We start from the raw sequence: 20,757 nt of genomic DNA on the forward strand, positions 1-20,757 counted from the left end.
CCGGGTGGCAGAGTCCTCCCCAGATGCTCACCCAACATTTAACGGCCCATCAAGAAAAAGCATGAGTCCAGCAAAATAAACAAGTCCTCTCTTAGCAGGTAAATTTAGACACATTTTGTTCAGTAATATTTCACTCCAACTGGCACAAAGAGAAAAAAAAAATGTAAGGCCTTTATTTAAACCTATTTAGCAAGACAAAGTCTCAGAAAACAGATTTAGATTTCAGAAGATTTAGAAACTCCGCTTAGATTTCAAGAGGTACTGTATCAACAAAAGCCGATTCTGAGTTGTCAACGTAAGGAAGCTGTTTGTCATTCCAGAAATAGACCTTAGAAAGTAACTAGCTTGGTGCTAAGTAGAGAGGAGCAGGGCAAGCTTGGTTACACCCTGCTTCCTGAAGCACCCACCCACCCTGACTCAACTGCTGTACAAGCTGGGAGCTATTTTCAAACAACGCTTTCAAAATGCTGTTCAGAACAAGTTCCTATTGTATAAGCACAGGGGACTATATTCAATAGCCTGTGATCAACCGTAACGGAAAGGAATATGAAAAAGAATGTATAACTGAATCATTTTGCTGTACAGAAATTAACACATTGTAAATCACCTATATACCTCAATAAAATAATTTTTTTTTAAAATGCTATTCAGAGTTGAACTCTGTAGTTCTGTGTAATCAGAAGATGCCATTCCACAACACAGCGACTCCAGGTATCTTAAATAAATTTTGCTGGGAAAACAATTACACTTTGAGTACCAAAGTGAGAACCCTATTATCAGTTTAGTAGACCATGTCCCAAAAAAGCCCTCTGGGCAGGCCTGGCAGACTGTCCACAATGTCAGGAATGTTCAGGCGGAGTGGACCGGGGTCCCGCAGTGTTTGTGCCATAAGTCGATGGCCTTGCTCACAATCGCATCCGAGCTGTCCTGGGGGATCTGTAAACAAGCAAACCAATCTCTGAAATGTGTTTCCGACTTCAGTATCTCCCTAAATTTTCATTCTGGTACAAATCTCATTTCCACTGGAGTTTTCAGCATTTTTCAGAAAGCGATCGCACAGGAGGCTAGTGCCAGGATCTGTTTCATGCGCCACCTGAGGCCGCAGCAAGGAGCAGTTGTGTCATACCGCCTAGGGTCGAATCCTGCACTGCCCACTACTTGTGGACTCCTGGGCATTATCTGAGCTCCCTGGGTTCAGATCCCCGTCTCTAAAATGAGGCAAATGATAGCCGCAATTCACAGGGCTCTTTACCGGGTTACATGACATAATTCACAAAAAATACTTAGCAGTGGCCCTGGCACTGTGAGCCACTAATTATTACAACGATGACGGTTCTCTGATCCAACATACCTTCACTTAGTACTTATTTACTGGGCCACTGTTCAACTGTTAACATTGACTGATTAAAATATATAGATTTGGGGTCCGGTGAAATTCACTCACACCTAAGTCTCTTTACTTCCACCTCTTCTTGCCTGGTTAAGGGTATTCTAAGATACAAAGACGGGGAAAAACAGATTCATTTTGACCCTTTTCAACATGCTCTAAGTTTACATTTCAGCACATTAACAAATCCAACTGGGACTCTACCAGAGATAGCAACAGAAATGAAAGGACTTACAAAATCCCTCAAAACATCAGGTTTCCTTTTCCAGCAACAAAGATCAGTCACCCTAAAGTAAAGATCTCACCTCTTCCTTTTCTTGACAAACATCCTAGGGGTCACATCAGGGGATGAGACTCCAGTCCCAGGCGCATACACTCATGGAGACTTGCTGCTCAGACCACTGACCCCAAAGGACTGCACTACAATCCACAGACCAACTTGAAACTTCCAGGGGAAAATTGTTTCTTATGATGTAAAAGTATACTATGTCTCTGAAATAATTTAATGCAGTAGAAAAATCTGGCTTGCTAAACTGACTTCCCTTCTAGATTCAAAATTAAAACAAAACAAAGTACACTTACATTTTCCAGAAACTTTGTTATCTTCTCTGCACCGTTCAGTGCCATTACTTTTATTTTAAAGGTTAAGAGAATTTCCACAGCTACAAAAACTAGTATCTTACAGGATCCACTTATGACTTTATCCCAAACCCTGCAAAATAAAGATATAATCAAATTATGCGTTTGCCGTTTATGTTTATCTAAACAGCTCAAATTTCAAAATTAAATCAAATTACATTTTCTTTTAAGTACCATCGTCCCTCAGTATCCCCAGGGAATTGGTTCCAGGACTCACTTGCTGTGGATACCAAGATCCGTGGAGGCTCAAGTCCCTTGTGTAAAATGAGGTGGTACAGTCAGCCTTCTATATCTGCAGATTCCACATCCAAGGATTCAACCAACCACAAATTATAAACACAGCACAGGATCAGCTGAACCTGCAGATGCGCATCTGCGGATACAGAGGGCTGAGCTCGTGAGCTTCAGAGAAGAGCTACGAAGAAATCATCACCAAGGAAAACAACACAGATCAGCCGTTTGAAATCTATTTCAGACACAATCAGCAGTGGAAGGAAAGAAGGAACCATGGCTAGAAAGTATCAGTATTTGCTCCGCTAGGAACTGACCAGTATGCCAATTCCCTAATGTTTCGAAACTGACATTTTCGGGCAGGAAAGTCCTAAACCAAAGCTTAGATTTTACTAACATTTTGTAATGTTCATATAATCATTACATGGTAAGGAACAACAAAAGCAGCAAATGAAATGATAAATTCGATTTCATTTTCCAGTGGTTTAAATTCCTTAATTAAGGAGCCAACTGGAGCCAACTGAATATACTCTAAAATAACTATTCTGATAACTCCTATAAACTCTTACAGTTGGTATTATTCTATACATGCCAAATGCATTGTCTTGTAATGTCCTCTACATTTACCTTTCTCCTCAACGGCAAAGCTGTGGATGCGGTGATCCAGGACACCGAAATGCCCGTAACACGTCTGAAGTTGATGGAAGAGCTGAGTTTGAGTCTCAAGTCTCTCACTGCCTTCAGCTACTTTAGAAATACACATTTTCTCTAGGACCTGCTCCATTTCTGGAAAAGCCCACATATACTCCTAGAGACTATTTCACACGGGAATACTGAACAGCATCGAACACATTGAGGGCCTTCAATTTCTCTAACTGTATGTTGTAACATTTTTAATATTTATATTAATGAGATATTTCCAATGTTTCTAACTTTATATATAATAAGCAGAATCGTGTGTTGTTATGTTAGCTGCTGGAGAAGTCAGCATCAAATTATTGTATTGTTCTAAAGCAAATTCATATTCCAAGATGATCACGTTAAAAAAAAAAAAAGAACACAGGATTTTTCTGCCTCTGAGCCTGCAGTCCGTATTTGAAAGAAATACTTGCCTCTGTAAGCTGGATTCAGGCAAGCAGCCGGCGAAACATCTCTTGAACCAGAGATCATAGGGAAGTTTGGACACTGCAGAACTCGTCTTCAGATGACTCAGCAGTCGGCTATCTTCCACGTTCAAGTATTGTTCAAAAGCCTTTGGCTAATGATTAAACAGGAAGAGATTACTCAGTTCCTGTGACATAATGTTACCTGATCTTACAGCCTGTGATGGAAAAGTTTACATGCTGAACGCAGGAAATGCTAGAAGACAAAGCTTCAGGCGCGTTTAAGTCACTGGTGAAGCAGCAGTTTCCCAGGTCAGAACTAACCAGAGGAACCAAGCGTCCAGGACTAAGGGGTTTCCTGGGACAGTCCCAGGCTAAAAGGAACCGTTAGTCACCCTAGTTAGTCCCAATTGTGCTAGCCAGATTCGACAACCTAAGACAAAAGTCCAAACCAAAACTCAGTTGCTCTGGGGAGCTAAGAAAGGCCCGCGTTCTGGCTGCTCTAGGGCAGCAGGTTATACGTTCAGGGAAAGGACAAGGGTTAAGACCCAAGAAACAGAGCGGGACTAAAGCGGGGACAGGGAACTAGGAAGAATGGAGATGAAAAGGCCCAGCAGTCACTGATGCCACCTACGCTGACCCACGTGGAGCACACTCTGCACTTGGCAGCTACAACAGGGGTAGCTCTGTCCCCAGCAAGATGTGCACAAGAATTCCGGAGAGGTACAGGAATAATACAGGGGGACAATGCTCCAGGGTTCCGTCTGGCAGCCTCTCCCATGTACGGTTACACAGCAGCCAGCACTAGAAGACTGGGGTGGGAGCTAACAAAGCCGGCTCCCAGACGGCTCTGCTGTATTTACAGGGTTCTCTGGCAAAGCACGGATCCTACGGTCAAACCCTCAAGTCTGTACTCTCTATCCAGAAGGGCACAACCAGATCCCATATCACCTGGCCAAATGCAATTTTTTTTTCTTAACTAAATATCTGCACCACTGTACTTCTGCCAAAGAGGCAATTCATAACCTTTACAATGTCCACCGTAGCCAGACACTGCTACATATATAGGGAAGGGAGTAAAAAGCAAGATAGCTTTATTACAGTGTGTTATAGTTAGCTCTTTGCCGCTCTCTCAACCAGGTTGGAAGCTCCTTGAAGGCAGAGATGCTATGATGGGAATAAGCAGAGACGATGGGTACATCCAGGTGGGAATCCTAACCTATAAACTTAAGAAGCCAGAAAGAGTTTCCCAGGACAGCTGACGTTTCAGCTGGCCCACGAAGAAGGGATGGGACTTGGCCAGACAAAGAGGGCCACACATTGATATCTGGTCCAGCTTAAAGGATAAATATCCCTAAATAAAGAGAGCTTCTAAAAAAGGAAAAGGCCAAAACCTCTATAGGAAAAAAATGCACATGGCTCTAACCCATATGAAAAGACGCTCAACCTGGCTATAATAAAAGAAATGCAACCTGAAACTATAGTAAGGTATCCTTTCTCACAGATCATGCTGGCAAGAACACATACCACGTTGGCGAGGCTATAGGGAAACTGGTGTTCTCATCTGTTGATCATGAGTACGCAAAAGGGTATGAGCTCTACAAAGAGGAATTTGAAAAAAACCTAGCTGAGTAACATATGCCTTTACCCCTTGATCTAGGTCAATTCATTTCTAGGAAATCTATCCCCCACATATACTGGCAAATATACAAAAAGATACATGCACAAAGCTATTCGCCTGTTGTAACAGCAAGAGACTGGAAACATCTCAATTAGCCAACAATAGAGGATGGGTTGAATAAACTAGGATGGAGTGGTATGCAGCTGTGAAAAGGAATAAGGAATGTCTCTATATACTGCTCATGGCATAATCCCCAGCATATATTAGGTTAAAAAAAAAATATAGCAGGGTGAAGAAAAACGTGCATCAGATGCTACTGCTAAATCTAAGAGGGTGAATATAAATACATACCCACGCGTGCTTTTTTTTCGTTTTAGTGGAAGATGACATTTATGCTGCCTGAAAGTTTTAGGACACAGCAAATGGTAGAAATGGTAGATGTGATGATTTTATTTATATTTTACTGTAAAACATTTAGGTTATTTCCAATATTTCCATGACTCTCATAGACTTACTTTTAAGGAAATAAAGCATACCTCAACAGAAGGCAAAACCTGGCAAGAGATTTAACCACCTTGAGAGGAATTTATATTAAACTTAAGAAGAGGCTGCTAATAGTGTTCATTAAAAGAAAAAAACCCTCTCTTTAGGACAGCTTTTAAAAATTATATCAATGGCAAGGAAAGAAAACTCACTTACTTTAATGACTAAACACAGTTAAGACTGAGATGGCTTAAAGGCAGTCTGATCTGAAGAGAACAACAGAGACCTTCCATGTCACACCACTGAAGCTGGCCTCTACTCTCCTTGGCAATCAGAGGCCTCATCAAAGAGAATTTCCAAAAGCTTGTATGGAGAGGAAAGCTGTGATGTAATCCTATAGATCAGAACACTACAACATAAAGGCATCATCACCAGAAATATTCTTTTCTTTGGATGTCAAAAGCCCGTCACCGTCTATCATGTGCACATTTCCTCAGGATTATGAAACAACCTATGCTCTGTGATAACACATTTGGTAAAACCACAAAAATTTGAAAAGATGACAGACAAGATTTTAGAAACTAACAAAAAGCTAGGCAGAAGAGATCTAGTATACAACAATAAAAAATTTTAAGCAGGACTAAACAAGGTTTAACTAAAGACAACTTTTTTTAAAACTTGACTTTAAAAGTTTAAGTCACACACACAAAAAAAGTTTAAGTCACTTGATGGCGAAATCAAATAGCAACACAAAGGAAATTTAGCTTTTCTTACACATTCTGAACCTTAAAAAAAAATTTGCAACTATAAAAAACCTATGTGCTAGGCACTATAATGTACATGCGAAAATAAACCCCCTTTTCTGAAGATGGGGAAATTAAGGTTCAGGGGACATAGGGACATTAAGTATCTTGCCGATTCTAAAATGCATTTCTTTAAAAAAAAAAAAAAAGCTCAAGGCATTTTTGAAAAAGAACAATAAGAGGGAAATTTCCCTACCAGCTATGAAAATATGCTAGGAAGTTAAGGTAAGTCATGGTACTGGCCAGGAAACAGACAAATACCTTGATAGAAAAAAAAAAAGGAGCCCAGAAAGAGATAAATATATATATAAACCTAGTACATTATAAAGAGGGCGTTACAAATCTGTGAAGAAAAGAATGAACTGACCAACAGCGTAAGTGGTAGTTCTACTGCTTATTAACTGTGTGGCCTTGGACAAGTTACTTAACTGCTCCGTGCTTCAGTGTCCTCATCTGTAAAAACAGATGTGTTAAGATGAAATAATTTATCAGCAAAGCAAATTTAGTCTTGGTTGGCATGAATCATGTTCTCAAACTGTTGACCAGAGCGAGGAGGAAGAGGGCGGTGGGGTGCTGGCTGAAGCCGTGCTGCAGTTATAACCACAAAAGAAACAGTCACGTCTGCGTCTGATGCCAGTCACAAAGGTAAGTCCTTCACCAATTAAAGAACTAAATTTTTAAATGTTCAAATATTTTTAAAAGTTAGAAGCTTTTTAAAAACTCGTTTTTAAATCTTGGGATTAGAAAGGGCTTTCTAACTGAGATACAAAACAGCAAAAGAAATACCGATAAATCCAATGGTATCAAACCTTTACATCTTTATACAACAGGGAGAAATATTTTCAGAAAAAATATTTAACTTATTTAACAAAGAATATCCAGCATCCAGCATATAGCAATAACTCTCACCAAAAAAAAGGAAAGACGGAAACAAAATAGAAAGGTAGACAAATATGATGACCAATAAACATACCCAAAGCTGCTTAATTTCACTCAAAAATGAGGCAATGGAAATTAAAATGGGCTACCATTTCACTATCAGATTGGAAAAATTTTAAGAGAGTGATACTATCAAGTACTGGCAATGGGGTGGAAAACAGGAAATCTCATAAACTGTTGGGGGAAGCAAAACTGGTACAACTTCTGGGTAAGTAACCTGGTATTTAACAAATTTAAGTATGTCTCTTGCAATTGAGCATCTGTTGTATAGGTAACCCACCCTAGACACACGCACACATACACACATGGGAACACATCACGTACACGGAGTGGGACTGTCAGCATGGAGCCTTTACATTAAATTGGGGCAAATTCTTAACAGAAAATACTATGAGAATTTTTTAAAGTGGTTCTAAATGAGCGACTCTCAATCCTAGCCTCATTTCAGAATCACTTGGAGTTTTAAAAAAGTAGAATTCTGGGGCCTCACCCCTCTGAAGATTCGGATTTCATTGGTTTGGTCATTTTTAAGAGCTCACAGGTGGTACTAATAGGAAGTCAGAACTGAAAACTACCTATGTGTATTGACATGGAAAAGCTCCCAGACATTAATCTTTAAAAAGAATTGTAGGGCCGTATGAACAGTATGATAATACTTACATCTTAAAATTATATATATATGTTATATACATATACACACACACGTGTTCATGGGAATGCACTCGCAACCTCATCCATTCCAATGCACATAGAATAGTCTAGACAAATACACACCAAGCCGATGACAATGCCCACGTCTTAGAAAGTGGGGGAGGGGAGGCGCTGGTGCAGGTCTGTGACGACACTGGATTCATTTGGATTACTTAATACTTCGAGAATGTATCTGTTACTTGTTATTAAAAATAATGAATTTTTAAACAAACTATCAAAATGCTACCGCATTTACTCCAATAATAAGAAAAGCGAATCAGTATGGTTCGCACCTCTTGATTTAATCAGGCAGCTAACATTTCATTTCCATACGCTCCAATGCCATGCTTTTATTGAAATTAAGTGAATTAAATTTCAAAATTCTAAAATCAAATTTTACTTAATGCAAGTACATAAAAACACTCCTGTTCAGTGCCCTGGGAAACGGAGGGCCGAAGAGTCTCGCCGACCACCCTAACGGACACAGCAGGGATGGATCTCCAGGGCCTGGCTGACCTGCGTCCCGCACCTGACCCTGCGTCCTGTACACGGTTACTGCTTTCTACAGAATTTCCAAGTGAAACAATTCAATGACTTAAGAGAAAAGACTCGTTTTTATAACATGAGGGAAAACACTGGGCAGAGAGAATGGCAAAGGACCCCTGGCTTGTGCTGATGCCAGATTCCCAAGTCAGAGTGTACAGGCCACCGGCTGCCTTCCTCACAGAGTCTCGACTCTAATGTGAGATCACAGTGTGCCCAGCTAAAACGAACCGACCACATTTCCCAGGCTCCACTGCAAACTGGGGTGGCCTAGTGACACAGCCCTGCCCGCCAATAGTCATGCAGAAGGCAAGTCTGTTAAGGGGTGACAGGCTGGCCTGGCTTGTCACTTCTCCTCCTTTACTTTCATCTTTGCTTTTCCCTTCCTGCCTAGAACAGGGACGTCATGGCTGTCACTCCAGCATCTGTCATGGGATCACGAGGGGAAGGATCACACCTAAGAAGGCTAGTACAGGAGGACACGAGCCTGGGTTCCTGGCCATACAATGGCTGTGGCACCAGCCCTGGGCTGCCTCCCCTCCAGACTTCTGCTTACATGAGAGAAGACAAAGCCTCTGTTACTTGGGCTTCCCATTCTACACAGCCAAACTTAAACCTTAGTACAGACGGTAATTCTAGCTAAAGTCAGGGGATTCTGGATCAAGATAAGGAATACCATAGAGCGGGGGGTGGGCAAGCTACAGCCTGCAGAGGCCAAATCCGGCCACAACCATGCTTGTATGTATTTTGTGTGACAACAGCAGAGCTGTGTGCTTGCACCAGAGACATACACACCCAGCCCACCAAGCTGGAAATATTTACCATCTGGCCTTTTACAGAAGGTATCTGCTGATTCCCACCACAGAGGGTCCACGCATAATTGTAGCAGCACCAGGAGATAAGGGTCATTTCCTGAGGACCCCCATCACCATTGCTCACGCCCACCCCAAAATAGCCATAACATCATCCCTCACCAGCTGGGGTAGAAAATCCCAGTACTTGTTATTCAGTTGGTTCACAAAGCATCGGGTGAGCCAGTAACAGTCAATGCTATCTTCCACCATCTCTTCCATGGCTTTAGCAATGGCAAGAAATACTTCATCTTCTGGCTCCTGCAAGATTAATAATAACTCTCAAGAGGGAGGTAGAAGAGAGAAATACAGAATTCTTTAATAATAATGAAGCCTTGCTCCCTAGATTCTGAAGGACCTGCAATAAATCAAAGTGGGACCAAAAGAGCACAGTCCCTCACTAAAAAGATGACCAAGGGGAGATGAGGATGAGTAACCAGAGGAATCCGAGTCAGCGCTGCTTCTGAACACTCAGCTTTCAAGCTGAACGTTCAGAGATTTTCCAACTTCTAACATTAAGGCCAAAGAGTCAATACAAACCCTAAGCAAGGGCTGACTCTACACCCAAGAGTATTCTCTGCGCTGGAGGAGAATTCCTTTCAAACAGAAGTGATAAACAGCAAACAACTGGAGACCTCTGTCAATAATTTGCAAACATTAAATGACCCCAAAAGGACAAATAAGCATTTTATTTCAAAGCATTCATACATAGCTTTAAATTTTTGTTCTATCTTTAAGCACCTAAAAACCTAAAAATGACCCTAGAGTCAGAATTTTAGGACTTTGAAGAATGGCATTTCTCAAACCCTGTGTCAATACTCAGAGCATGAAAGCAAACCCTCAAGTAAGTTTTGAAAGAAATCTCATAAAAACTGGAATCCACTTGAAAAACCTGTTTTCTAACACCATATCTTACACCAAAAGCTTTACATTTTCATCTAGGATTTAACAGCTGAAAGGTTTTAAACATTGAAAAGAAACTAAAAAGTTTCCTTCTACTCCCCTAAGAAGTCCCAAGTTAAAACCAAAATACCTATTTTAACAGAAGTATTGCATTTTAGGCCTCCTATCCACTTATGAACATTCTACAAAATGTCAAGAACAGCAGAAAGTCTCCTTTCGTGGACTCCCACCCGGCCCTGGCGCTGTGCTGGGTGCTCCTGAACCTGGCATCTCAGCGCTGCTCCCAGTTACTCTGAGACACAGCCAAGAGGACCAGCGCCCTCCAGCTGAAGGCAGCTTCTATGTGCCCAGCCCTGTGCCGAGCACTGTCACACAAGTCTCATTAAAAGTTAAGGAAAATACAGCTTCTAGGGCTTGGTGACCAAGGAGGCTTGAGCCCAGAACAAAACTTGGACAGCACGTCAGCCTGAGGCCACGGTACAGGTGCCTGGACCTCAAGCCTGGAAAGCTGAACAGGGAGGAGGTGGAAACGATAACCTACCATCTAGATCTCTCGAGCTAATGGATAATCTAACCTAACTTCATATACAGTTTAGGAACTTGTGTAGTACTATCAGCTAACTGCATTCTGCCGATGGGAAATAAAATTTAAAGTTTGAGGGTTCCAACTATTTTCAGGAATGTTCTCTCTTGATAAACTTCATCAAAGTGGACGACCTAAGATTTGCCCATGGGACCCAAAGCAGCCTCAAGAACAAAGCACAGGTCGAAGTCCAAACTGCCGTGCCGGCACACTGCCATCTCCAACAGCCACCAAAAAATCACAGAACAGCACAGTTTGCAGGCAAATCCCTCTTCCGAACAAGTCACTGTTTTAGCCAAAAGTTAAAATGCTTAGAGTGAACTGCAAGTTGTTTTAAAATAGCCAAAGCCCAAGAGCTATAGTCATTACTTTGCCTGCCCTCCTCCACTCCCCCCCTCTTCCCTTTATAAACAATAAGCAGTCCAAGAAACTAGAGTGAGCGGTTTGTCAAAGGTGAAGTCTATAAAGCAGGCTGGAGCCTGTGGGCCTGAGGCCAAGGAGGGGTCAGGGCCAAGGAGGCAGCCAGTGACTACAAGGCCTGTGCGGCCTGCAGGCCAGGGCCAGAGAGGTGGCCGCCGTGTTGGTCACAGACAGAGGAACGAGCAAAGAAATAAATACAAATAAGAAGAGGCTTCCATTAGCCTCACTGTCACTGCCAGAGAAGGAAGTTGCAAATATAAAAAGGGTGAGGGCTAAAATGAACTTGTGATATTAGAAAGGAATTGGCACTTCTGGCATTAACTCAGGGTCTTCAATATAGAAATAAATAGATATATAAACATATAGGTGTGTGTATATTTCCTAGCTGTCTGCTGAGAGGGCCTAGAGGCAATGACACACCAGGGACAATGAATATACCTAGCACCCTGTTCTTGGTTTCTAACTATAGTACTCCAAAAAAAAAAAAAGCCTGATTCCAAGCTTGGGGTAGGGAAAGTACAAAATGAGCCTGGAATATCTTTTTGTGCTAGAAAGTAAGAAAGTGCTCAAAATGATGGGAGCTTGTCAAAAAGACACAGAAGTCACAGGGCTTCCCTGGTGGCACAGTGGTTGAGAGTCCGCCTGCCGCAGGGGACACGGGTTCGCGCCCCGGTCCGGGAAGATCCCACGTGCTGCGGAGCGGCTGGGCCCGTGAGCCATGGCCACTGAGCCTGCGTGTCTGGAGCCTGTGCTCCGCAACGGGAGAGGCCGCAACAGTGGGAGGCCCGCGTACTGCAAAAAAATAAAAAATAAATAAAATAAAAGACAAAGAAGTCAGCTTGAAGGGGCTCCCGCTGGCTAAATATGGGACAATTTTAACATCAAAATAATGGTAGTAATGAATTATAGGCCATTGAATAAAAGAGGAATCTATAAATTCATACTGATATACATAAATGAGGGAGAAGGGAAAACTCTTCCTTACAGAAAAGTCAACGAATAAATGCAGAAGGAACGAAGGAGTTAGGAGATCACCATTCGGCAATCAGCACAGTAAAAATTGTGTCAGGCCAGAGTCAGTGGATTGATAATTACATAGTTTCAAAGTACCTCCCCACCAGTTACTTATTAATTACAAAGGGAAAACAGCAACCTCACCTTGAAGAAACCTGGCAGACACCACCTTAACCAAGTGATCAAAGTTAGCAGCAAGAGTAATAAGTATCATATTTCTGTGGAATTCCTGCCAGAAACGCATAACTAGATTTTAAGCATGAGTAAACACACAAACCCAAACTGAGAAATGTTCTACTGGCCAGCACTCTTCAAAACTGTCAGTCATGAAAGACAGAGGAAGACTGAGGGACTGTTCCAGATTAAAGGCAACTAAGACATGGTAAACGTAATGCATGATCCCAGATTGGATCCTGGACCAGAAAAAGAACATCGGTGGGACAGTCAGTAAAATTTCAATAACACCTACAGATTAGTTCATGGTATTGTATCACTGCTAATTTTCTGGTTTTGATAAGTAACCAGAGTATAATTAAGATGTAACATCTGAGGATGCTAGGTGAAGGTATATGGGAACACTTAACTCTTTATGCAACTTTTTTCTACTATCTTAAAATGAAGAATTAAAACAGAAAAAAAAATTTTTAAATCGTCAACAAATGGTAAAACTAGTAGTTGAAAGTTTGATAAGTTCTGAACCACAACTTTTATTGTTTAGATAAAGGGCATTATTGGGACAATCGGTCAGACGGGAATGGAGTCTGAAGATTAGATGTTAATACTGTATGAATGTCAACTTCTTGGTGTTGATGACAGAACTATGGTCACCTAGGGGAGTGTTCTCATCTTTAGCAAGTATACACTGCAGGAATCTGAAGCAACGGGATGCCGCGTCTACGTCTTATTCTCAACTGGTTTGGGAAAAACAATATGTATACATATATAGGAAAAATAACAAGGCAAACATGGTAAAATGTTAATGACTAGGGAACCGGGATAGAGGGTATATGGGATTTCTTGATAGTATTCTTGCAACTTTTCTGTAACTTTGAAATTACTTCAAAACAAAATTTTAAAACATCAGGGAGATTGGGTCAAAATGTACAGGGCTATGAATGTCTGGGAAAGATGTGTTGCTTTCATTCTACAAAGAGGAGCCATTGAAAGTTCCTAAGGTGAAACATAACGCAAACAAAGGCTGGCAGACGGAGCAGGTCTAAAGCTGAACCAAGGGTCAGACAAAAGCACCACTGACCAGTGCAAAGGAGGGGCTTCGAGGCAACTTCCCAGACTCCAGCCGATGCATGTAGAGATAGACTTCAACCTGAGGTGTGGCATCACTGATAAAGCGAATGACTTCCAGGGCGTGAAGGACATCAGAGTACTGCTCCTTGCGATACATCATCACCTGGGCATGGGACTCATGGTGTGGAGGCAAGATGCCTATAGAGACCCGGGGCAGGGGGAAAAAAAAAGAGGGCAAAATACTGAGGCACCAATCCAAATTCCTCTTCTATGAAAGAGAATCCTGTGCGAAGCTGCCTACCACAATTAGACTAGAACTCACACAAATATTTAGTTACCGTATAGATTATCTTTTAGAAATTCACACTATAAATCAAATTTTAAATACTATTCATATTCGAATGGCAATTACATCATTGATATTAAAGAGAAATGAAACATCATAAAGCCTTTGAATAAATGTGCCACATAAATTCAAGATAAATCACACCAATTACAATAATGATGTCATTCAAGTTTACGGCTGTCAGCCTCGGGCCACCCTTAGCTGCTAAAGGCCTATCTCCAGTTGCTGTGCGTGGCCCCTAATATGGAATTGTTCCCATCCCCCAACCTCCACAATTCATATGTTGAAGCCCTAACCCCCAATGTGACTCTATTTGGCAACAGGGCCTTTAGGAGGTAATTAAGGTTAAAAGAAGTCATAAGGTGGGGCCCTAATCCAACAGGGCTAGTGCCCTTGTAAGAAAAGGAAGAGCCACCAGAGCTGGTGTGGTTTCTCTCTCTGCCGTGTGAGGACACAGCAAACCAGGAGGTGATACTCCACCAGGAACAAAATCGGCCAGCACCTCGATCTTGGACTTCCCAGCCTCCAGAACTGTGAGGATATAAATTGTTATTTAAGCCACCCAGTCTGTGGTATTTTGTTAAGGGAGTTGTAGCTGACAACACAGCCCCCTTCATCTTAGAACCACCACCAAGTTGTCAAATCCTTTTCTTCCCCAACAACTAAAACTTGCTCAAAGTCCTAAAGTCTCTTTAGAAGGAAAAGAAATCTCTAATTTTCACTACCAAAGTGACCTTATATTACATTTCAATGCCATTTTATGCTCATTAATATATTTAAACATGATGTCTACTCATTAGACTTTGGGGCAAGAACCACATTTTTTTAAATACAAACAAATGGCATGGAGAAAACACACTGGATCGAGCACTGGATGGGCCTTCAGTCAACTAGTCCCAGAGGTGTTAACACCAAGATGCTCACAAATGTCTCTCCGGGGACTTGTTTCCTTATCTTCCAGAGGCAGGAAATGGGATGGGTAAGCATTTCACCAAATGTTCTCGCCAGAACATGACCCCCAAGGGTCTTCATGAGAAAAACAGTACCAGAGTCAAATAGATTTGGGGAGTGGTGACGATGAAATTAAGGCTTTAAGTTTTGCTGTAAAGAAAAACATCTTCCTTTATTTACCCCAGCCTCATTAAACTTCATGAAACTATCATAGCCCAAGCTCCAGAGTCAAAGTTCCTGGGTCTGAAGTCTAGCTCTACAGCTAACCAGCAGGGTGACCCTCAGCAACTTACTTGATCTTCCTGTGCCTTAGCTTCTCCATCTGAAGAATGGGAAGAATAATACCCATCTCACACAACTGGAATGCTGACTAAACAAATTAACATACATAAAACACTAAAAGTACATGGCACACACTAAGCTAGTGTAAGTGTTATTAGCTAGTACACTTGACCATGGCTCTCTCTTTGGTGCAAACTACCACAGATCCAGTATTCTAAAGAACATTCTGGGAAACGTAACTTGGATGAGCTCTGAAGACTAACACGGTGGGAGGTTAATGTTGGAACCAAACTCCCAACATAGCGTGGCAGCTCTAAATCTCGAGTGCCTTTTTAAAAAATTAATTAATTTTTGGCTGCCTTGGGTCTTCATTGCTGTGCGTGGGCTTTCTCTAGTTGTGGTGAGCGAGGTCTACTCTTCATTGTGGTGGGCGGGCTTCTCATTGCAGTGGCTTCTCGTTGCAGAGCACGGGCTCTAGGCACACGGGCTTCAGAAGCTGTGGCACACGGGCTCAGCAGTTGTGGCGCATGGGCTTAGTTGCCCTGAAGCATGTGGGATCTTCCCAGACCAGGGCTCAAACCCGTGTCCCCTGCATTGGCAGGCAGATTCTTAACCACTGCGCCACCAGGGAAGTCCCTCGAGTGCCTTTAATGGCAAAAACAAGGGAGACTCACCTGATAAAGCAAGCCACGAAGAAGAGAGGTGATGGACAGCCTGACAGGCCTTGGCGCTCAGCTGCAAAGGACAAGTGTCCATCTCATACTAACCCACTGGCATTATCAGTTAATAAGACACACAGTCTTTCTCAGCAGATATAAATATGATCGACATTCCCACCTAAAAGGCACCCCTGGAAGGCATTTACTTTGATGGGCACTGGAAACACTAAGATTTTTTAAATGCTCAGGGAACAACTGAGGTCGTTTTCACACACTCTCTATATTTTAACCGCACGGTGACCTATTAGAAAAGTAAGTGTACAAAGGCTGGCAAGAGAAACAACAAAAAAGGCCAAGCACAGTGCTTTCTAGCACGGCTTGCATGCCCTCGCTGGCTCCACATTACACAATCAGATTCGGGACTCCAGATTTTTCAGGTCCTGAAAATATAGTACATCTTGGAAAGAAAACAAGGTCTAGAAATCTAGCCTAACTTCAGATGGGCTCTACAAACCTGAGCTCAAATCCTAGCTCTGCCACTCACAGGCTATAAGGCCTCAGGCAAGTTATTTCGCTTCAGTCTTTTTCCCATCGGTAAAATTGCAACATTGATACCTGCCTCACAAGGGAATTCTAGGATTATCCTAACTTCTGGTTTTTTTTTTAAGAAAGAAAAGGAGGGTAGTAATGGATGGGTATTTTCTACATCAGCAGGTTCAGCAATAATAGAAAAAAAAAATCCTTAGCTCAAAAGGCATACTACCAGTCACTCGGGGCATCTAATACACGTTTTCTTCCACAGAAACTGAGCGAGACTGTTTTTCCTTCTCCTTCAGCCACTCTTCACTGTAAGTTATTCATTTGTGCTTCTAGGAAGTAAAAACTCTTCAATTCCTTTTTTGATTCTGACAGCACTCCTTAGGAAGTTATACCTCTACAGCTGGGAGTCACAGACTAACACATCAAGAGCTAAATCCTGGGAGTTAATTTAGCTCAACATCCTCATTTTACAGATGAAAGAAAAAAAGGAAAAAAAAAAAAAGAGGTCTACTGGCATCTTCTGGAAGGTTACTAAGCTGACAGTAAAGCCCAGACCAGTTCGCCTTTCTCCCGGCCCAGTGCTCTTCCCACACCTTGTCTCAGGAAGGTGCATCACTGTCTCTCTGCTAATGTCACCTGACGCTCAAGAGTGACACACAGTGGACTGCCTCTGAAGGTCACCTTCTTCCAGGCTTCCAAAGTGAGTGGTGATTCAGGTTCCCGAGGTTAGACCCAGTACCCAGTAAAAGGCCTAAAGAAATCCTTTTTCTGACTGATAAGATGCCAATGATCCCATCATTCAATATTTTTGAAGATAAAGTTTCCAAATCTTGGAAATCATACCTAGAAGCACCTTCCAGACCAATGCACGGTACATGGATGGGAGCGGGAACCTCTGACTAAAAGTACAGAGTTTCTCAATATCTAGAGGAAGAAAAAGAAAAAACAAAAAAGATTAGATGCTTTTCATGCTGATCACAATAGGTAAAGATGCATTTCATGTCTGAAAACCAAAAGTATAGTAAGACATCTCTTCGGAGGCAGGCTGCTATATAATCAGCAAATCTAGGAAAGGTAACAGTAGACTGACTTCCAGCCCAGGTGTTCCAACTAGCTATGTATTTTTTTTTCCAACTAGCTATTTAAAAACAATTCGTGTTTCACGGTGTAGGAGATGCATTTTGCATATATTACTACATTCACTATAACATCAGCAGTAGTTACTATTTATAGAACTTATTTCATTTATCCACATCGCAAGCCTGTTGGGTAGGTATTGTTTCAAAGATGCAGAAACTGAAGCTCAGAGCAGTTTGTGACTTTAAGTTTACATCGCCGGTGAGTGGCACAGTCAACCTGCAAATCCCCACATTCACCAGTAAGCCACATGCAACCATCTTGGGCCTCAATTTCCCTACTTGTCAAGTGAGAATTAGAATACTTAAAATACAGACTGCCTAGTGAGGATCAAAGGTCAGGTGGGAAATGTTTTTGAAACTTTAAAACACTCTGTGCATTTAAACTACTGTTTTTAACTACGGCTCAGTTTATTCTACTTTAGCAATAGAACAGACCTTATTATGACTGGCTTAGAATAAAAATGTCAATATATAATGCAGTTTCAGTATTTCCATAAAAGAAAATCATGGCAAGAGTTGCTGCAGATTTACCCAGAAGCTATGATGACACCTCTGAAAATTGAGAAAAGAAAATACATGGGTCTAATAAGAGAAAAAAATATTACTGACTACTAAAGAGGTCTTTCAAAAAGGTCTGGCTCTGACTCAGTGAAATATAAACTTGAAAAATCCTTAACTTCTCCCAAAATATACCATTCTGCTGCCATCCTATCATTAAAAAAATACGGCAGGTAACCAATACCTCTGGACATCTTTAAAGGTAACACTGAATTTCAGAAGATCTGGAAATGACTGAGAACCAATAAGGTAAATTTAACTTATCAAACTCACCCAGACAGTCATCTTTTAGGAGAATTTCTAATGATTTCTTTTCTTCAACTCCACGAAACCCCACTTTTTCATAATATACTGAACGGAAGTTTCTCTGGGAGTCCTCAGTCATGTTTCATTCTTGGAGAGACAGAATAGGGAGCAGAAAAAAGTGAGCCTAAAAACAAATGAAGAATTGATGAAAAATTGAATGATTTTCTCCAACTTTTCCATGAATCTGATACACTATGATAAATGGCCTGCCCTTGCATAGGACTCAGTATTAAACCTTCCCTTTTACACACCCTAACATCACCTCACCTTTGCACCTTGGCCAAAAACCAAGATATAAAACAAAAGTCCTCTGAGCAGCTGTAACAGATGGCACAAGGTTCATGCCTTAGCACTCCTATTAGGAGAGAACCTAGCACAATGGTATATTCTGCAGCTGTTACACACGTTCAAAGAAAAAAGTTACTGAAATAGGAAGACAGACAAAATGTCATGCAAAAGGGATTACCAAATATACATGATGACTGTTTAAAAAAATTTTTTTTAATTAAGAGTATTCCGAAATGTTAACAATGGTTATCTTTAAGGCAGGATTCCAGATGATTTTAATTTTCTTTCTTTGGCTTAGCTGTCTTTTCTAAAATGGGCATTTTGTAAAACAAAAAACTAAGTTATAAAGAGTAAAACAAAACCCCACAAACCCAAGTTCCTCACTTAGTTTTCCTTTAAACACAATTCTATCAAATGTAATTGTCAATTCAAAACCCACAACAGATTAAACATTAAATTATAAACCAGAAGAGGGGCAGGAATGTAGCCGGTTGACAAGTGATATCACAGAGTTGGAGACAAAATAATGACTTAGAATCTGGCATCAGAACTCAAAAAGTTCGCTGGTCTCTCTGGTTCTTTCACAATAACCTTCAGCAGGACTGAAGGCAAGTCGTCAGGAAAAGGTCAAATTAGGTCTGTGTTTTAAGAACAGAATGGATGTAATGCATTTTCCAAAAAATATACCACTGCCTGCCCCAAACGCTTAAAGCGTCGGTGCAGAGTATAACCCTCAGGTTTTAGAAATTCCAAGATGTCCCCAGGGGCTAGGGGAGGGCTGAGTTCTAGACAGCCAAGGTGTTCCTTATTGACAAGATCCTCACTGAGACGATTCGGGCACAGGAAAGAATAGAATTCGTTTAGATTGAGGAATTCTACAGGGTACCAAGCTCTTAGGACCAAACGTTTTTTAAAAGCAGGATTCCAAAGCATTGAAACACTAAATAAGGTGGGATTTATTTAAAAGCAGCATCCAAACAGCTGCAAGGCGATTCGGTGGCTGCCATCTAAGGACACCATCCTCTGACTGCAATGCAACAGCAAACGCGTCCTCCGGGAGGAAATAAAGTAAGTTTCCTTGCTGCCCAGCAGCGCCCACCTGATGGGAAAAGTAAACACACCCTGATCCAAGACCCCAGGTCCCACTCTCCCTATTATGCTTCACCTCTAGTAGTGGAAACCACACTCGGGTTCTGACTAACTGCTCCAGGGAGGCAGCGGAAACCTGACCCGGTGCGCTGACCCGCCGACCGCCCAGGGCCCGCCGGGCGGAGGGAGACAGCTGAACACCCGCGCCCAGGAGATAATACCCGGCAGCCGCGGCGTCCGCCGGACGTGACGTCAGCTCCGCTCCACGGGGCGGTGCCGAGAGTGCGCGTGCGCCGAGAGCCTGCGCGGAAGCTCCACCCCCCACGCCGTGGGGTTGGAGACTCTCCAACCCAGACACGTGAAGTAACGGGATGCAAGTCAATCTAGCATCTCAAGCTCCCTGCCCATTTCCCGCACCCGTCTCCCTGCTCCCTCTACTCATTCCTGGTCTGGAGAATCTCGCGACTACCTTACTCCCGCTGTCCCGGGCGGCGAGTGCCCGGGATGCTCTCCCCAACCCTACCCTGGAGGTGATCGCTGACCCCAGGATGGTACTCCTTCATCTGTCTGCGGTGGCAGACCCCTGCTTTGTTTTTATTTCCTTTTTCCTGGTATGTGGAAATAAATGACCAACCAAATGAGAAGTGTAAAGCAACTTATTGAGAATTTGCTGTACGAGAGGGTCAGCCCCACTATCACTTCTATTTGGGCAGAAACTCAAAGGCAGGCAGAGGAGGGGAAAGGTTGAAGTGGAAAAAAACGGAAGGTTTCAGGTGTGCCCTCGTGGGAGGCTGTTGGCATGGGGAAGCTGCAGGTAGAGGAAAAGCCGGGTGTCCTATGTGATCCGTTAGCCATATCTGGCTTTCTCTGGCTGGTCCTAAATTGAAAAGCAGGGATACAAATTAGGGAAGCTGTAAGATACTAATCAAGTCCAGGCCAGTTGCTACAGTAGTTATTGTTCCACTTCCTGGGTTGTTTCTACAGCTAGCAGTCAGGCTGGCTTCTTAGGCTGGTTTTTGTGGATAAGGGGTTGTTTTTCTAGGCAGGTTGTGGGTCCGTTCTATTTTCATATATGGTCGACTACTGTCTGTATATTCAGCCTCTCAGTTAAAACACTATAAATTCTTTGAAAACTGAAGTTTAA

At 42.2% G+C, this 20,757-nt stretch overlaps 1 protein-coding gene across 3 annotated transcripts; it reads right to left on the bottom strand.

The window, feature by feature from the left end:
* Window positions 1-153: 153 nt before the first annotated feature.
* TBC1D7 (TBC1 domain family member 7) lies at window positions 154-19,830 on the bottom strand. 3 transcript variants are annotated; one of them, XM_060023631.1, is made up of 8 exons: window positions 19,690-19,830; window positions 18,204-18,323; window positions 17,077-17,157; window positions 13,466-13,653; window positions 9,414-9,551; window positions 3,370-3,515; window positions 1,970-2,099; window positions 154-936 (listed from the first exon to the last, which is right to left on the bottom strand). In XM_060023631.1, the coding sequence occupies exons 2-8, from the start codon at window positions 18,313-18,315 to the stop codon at window positions 850-852; spliced, it is 882 nt and encodes a 293-aa protein (XP_059879614.1). In that variant the 5' UTR covers window positions 18,316-18,323; window positions 19,690-19,830; the 3' UTR covers window positions 154-849. The 3 variants fall into 3 exon arrangements, with proteins under 3 accessions (XP_059879614.1, XP_059879613.1, XP_059879615.1); XM_060023630.1 differs by having other exon boundaries at window positions 18,204-18,360; XM_060023632.1 differs by having other exon boundaries at window positions 18,204-18,360; window positions 19,768-19,782.
* Window positions 19,831-20,757: the final 927 nt, after the last annotated feature.

Source organism: Delphinus delphis, chromosome 10, assembly GCF_949987515.2.
Source record: "Delphinus delphis chromosome 10, mDelDel1.2, whole genome shotgun sequence".
In the NCBI taxonomy this organism is placed as follows: domain Eukaryota; kingdom Metazoa; phylum Chordata; class Mammalia; order Artiodactyla; family Delphinidae; genus Delphinus; species Delphinus delphis.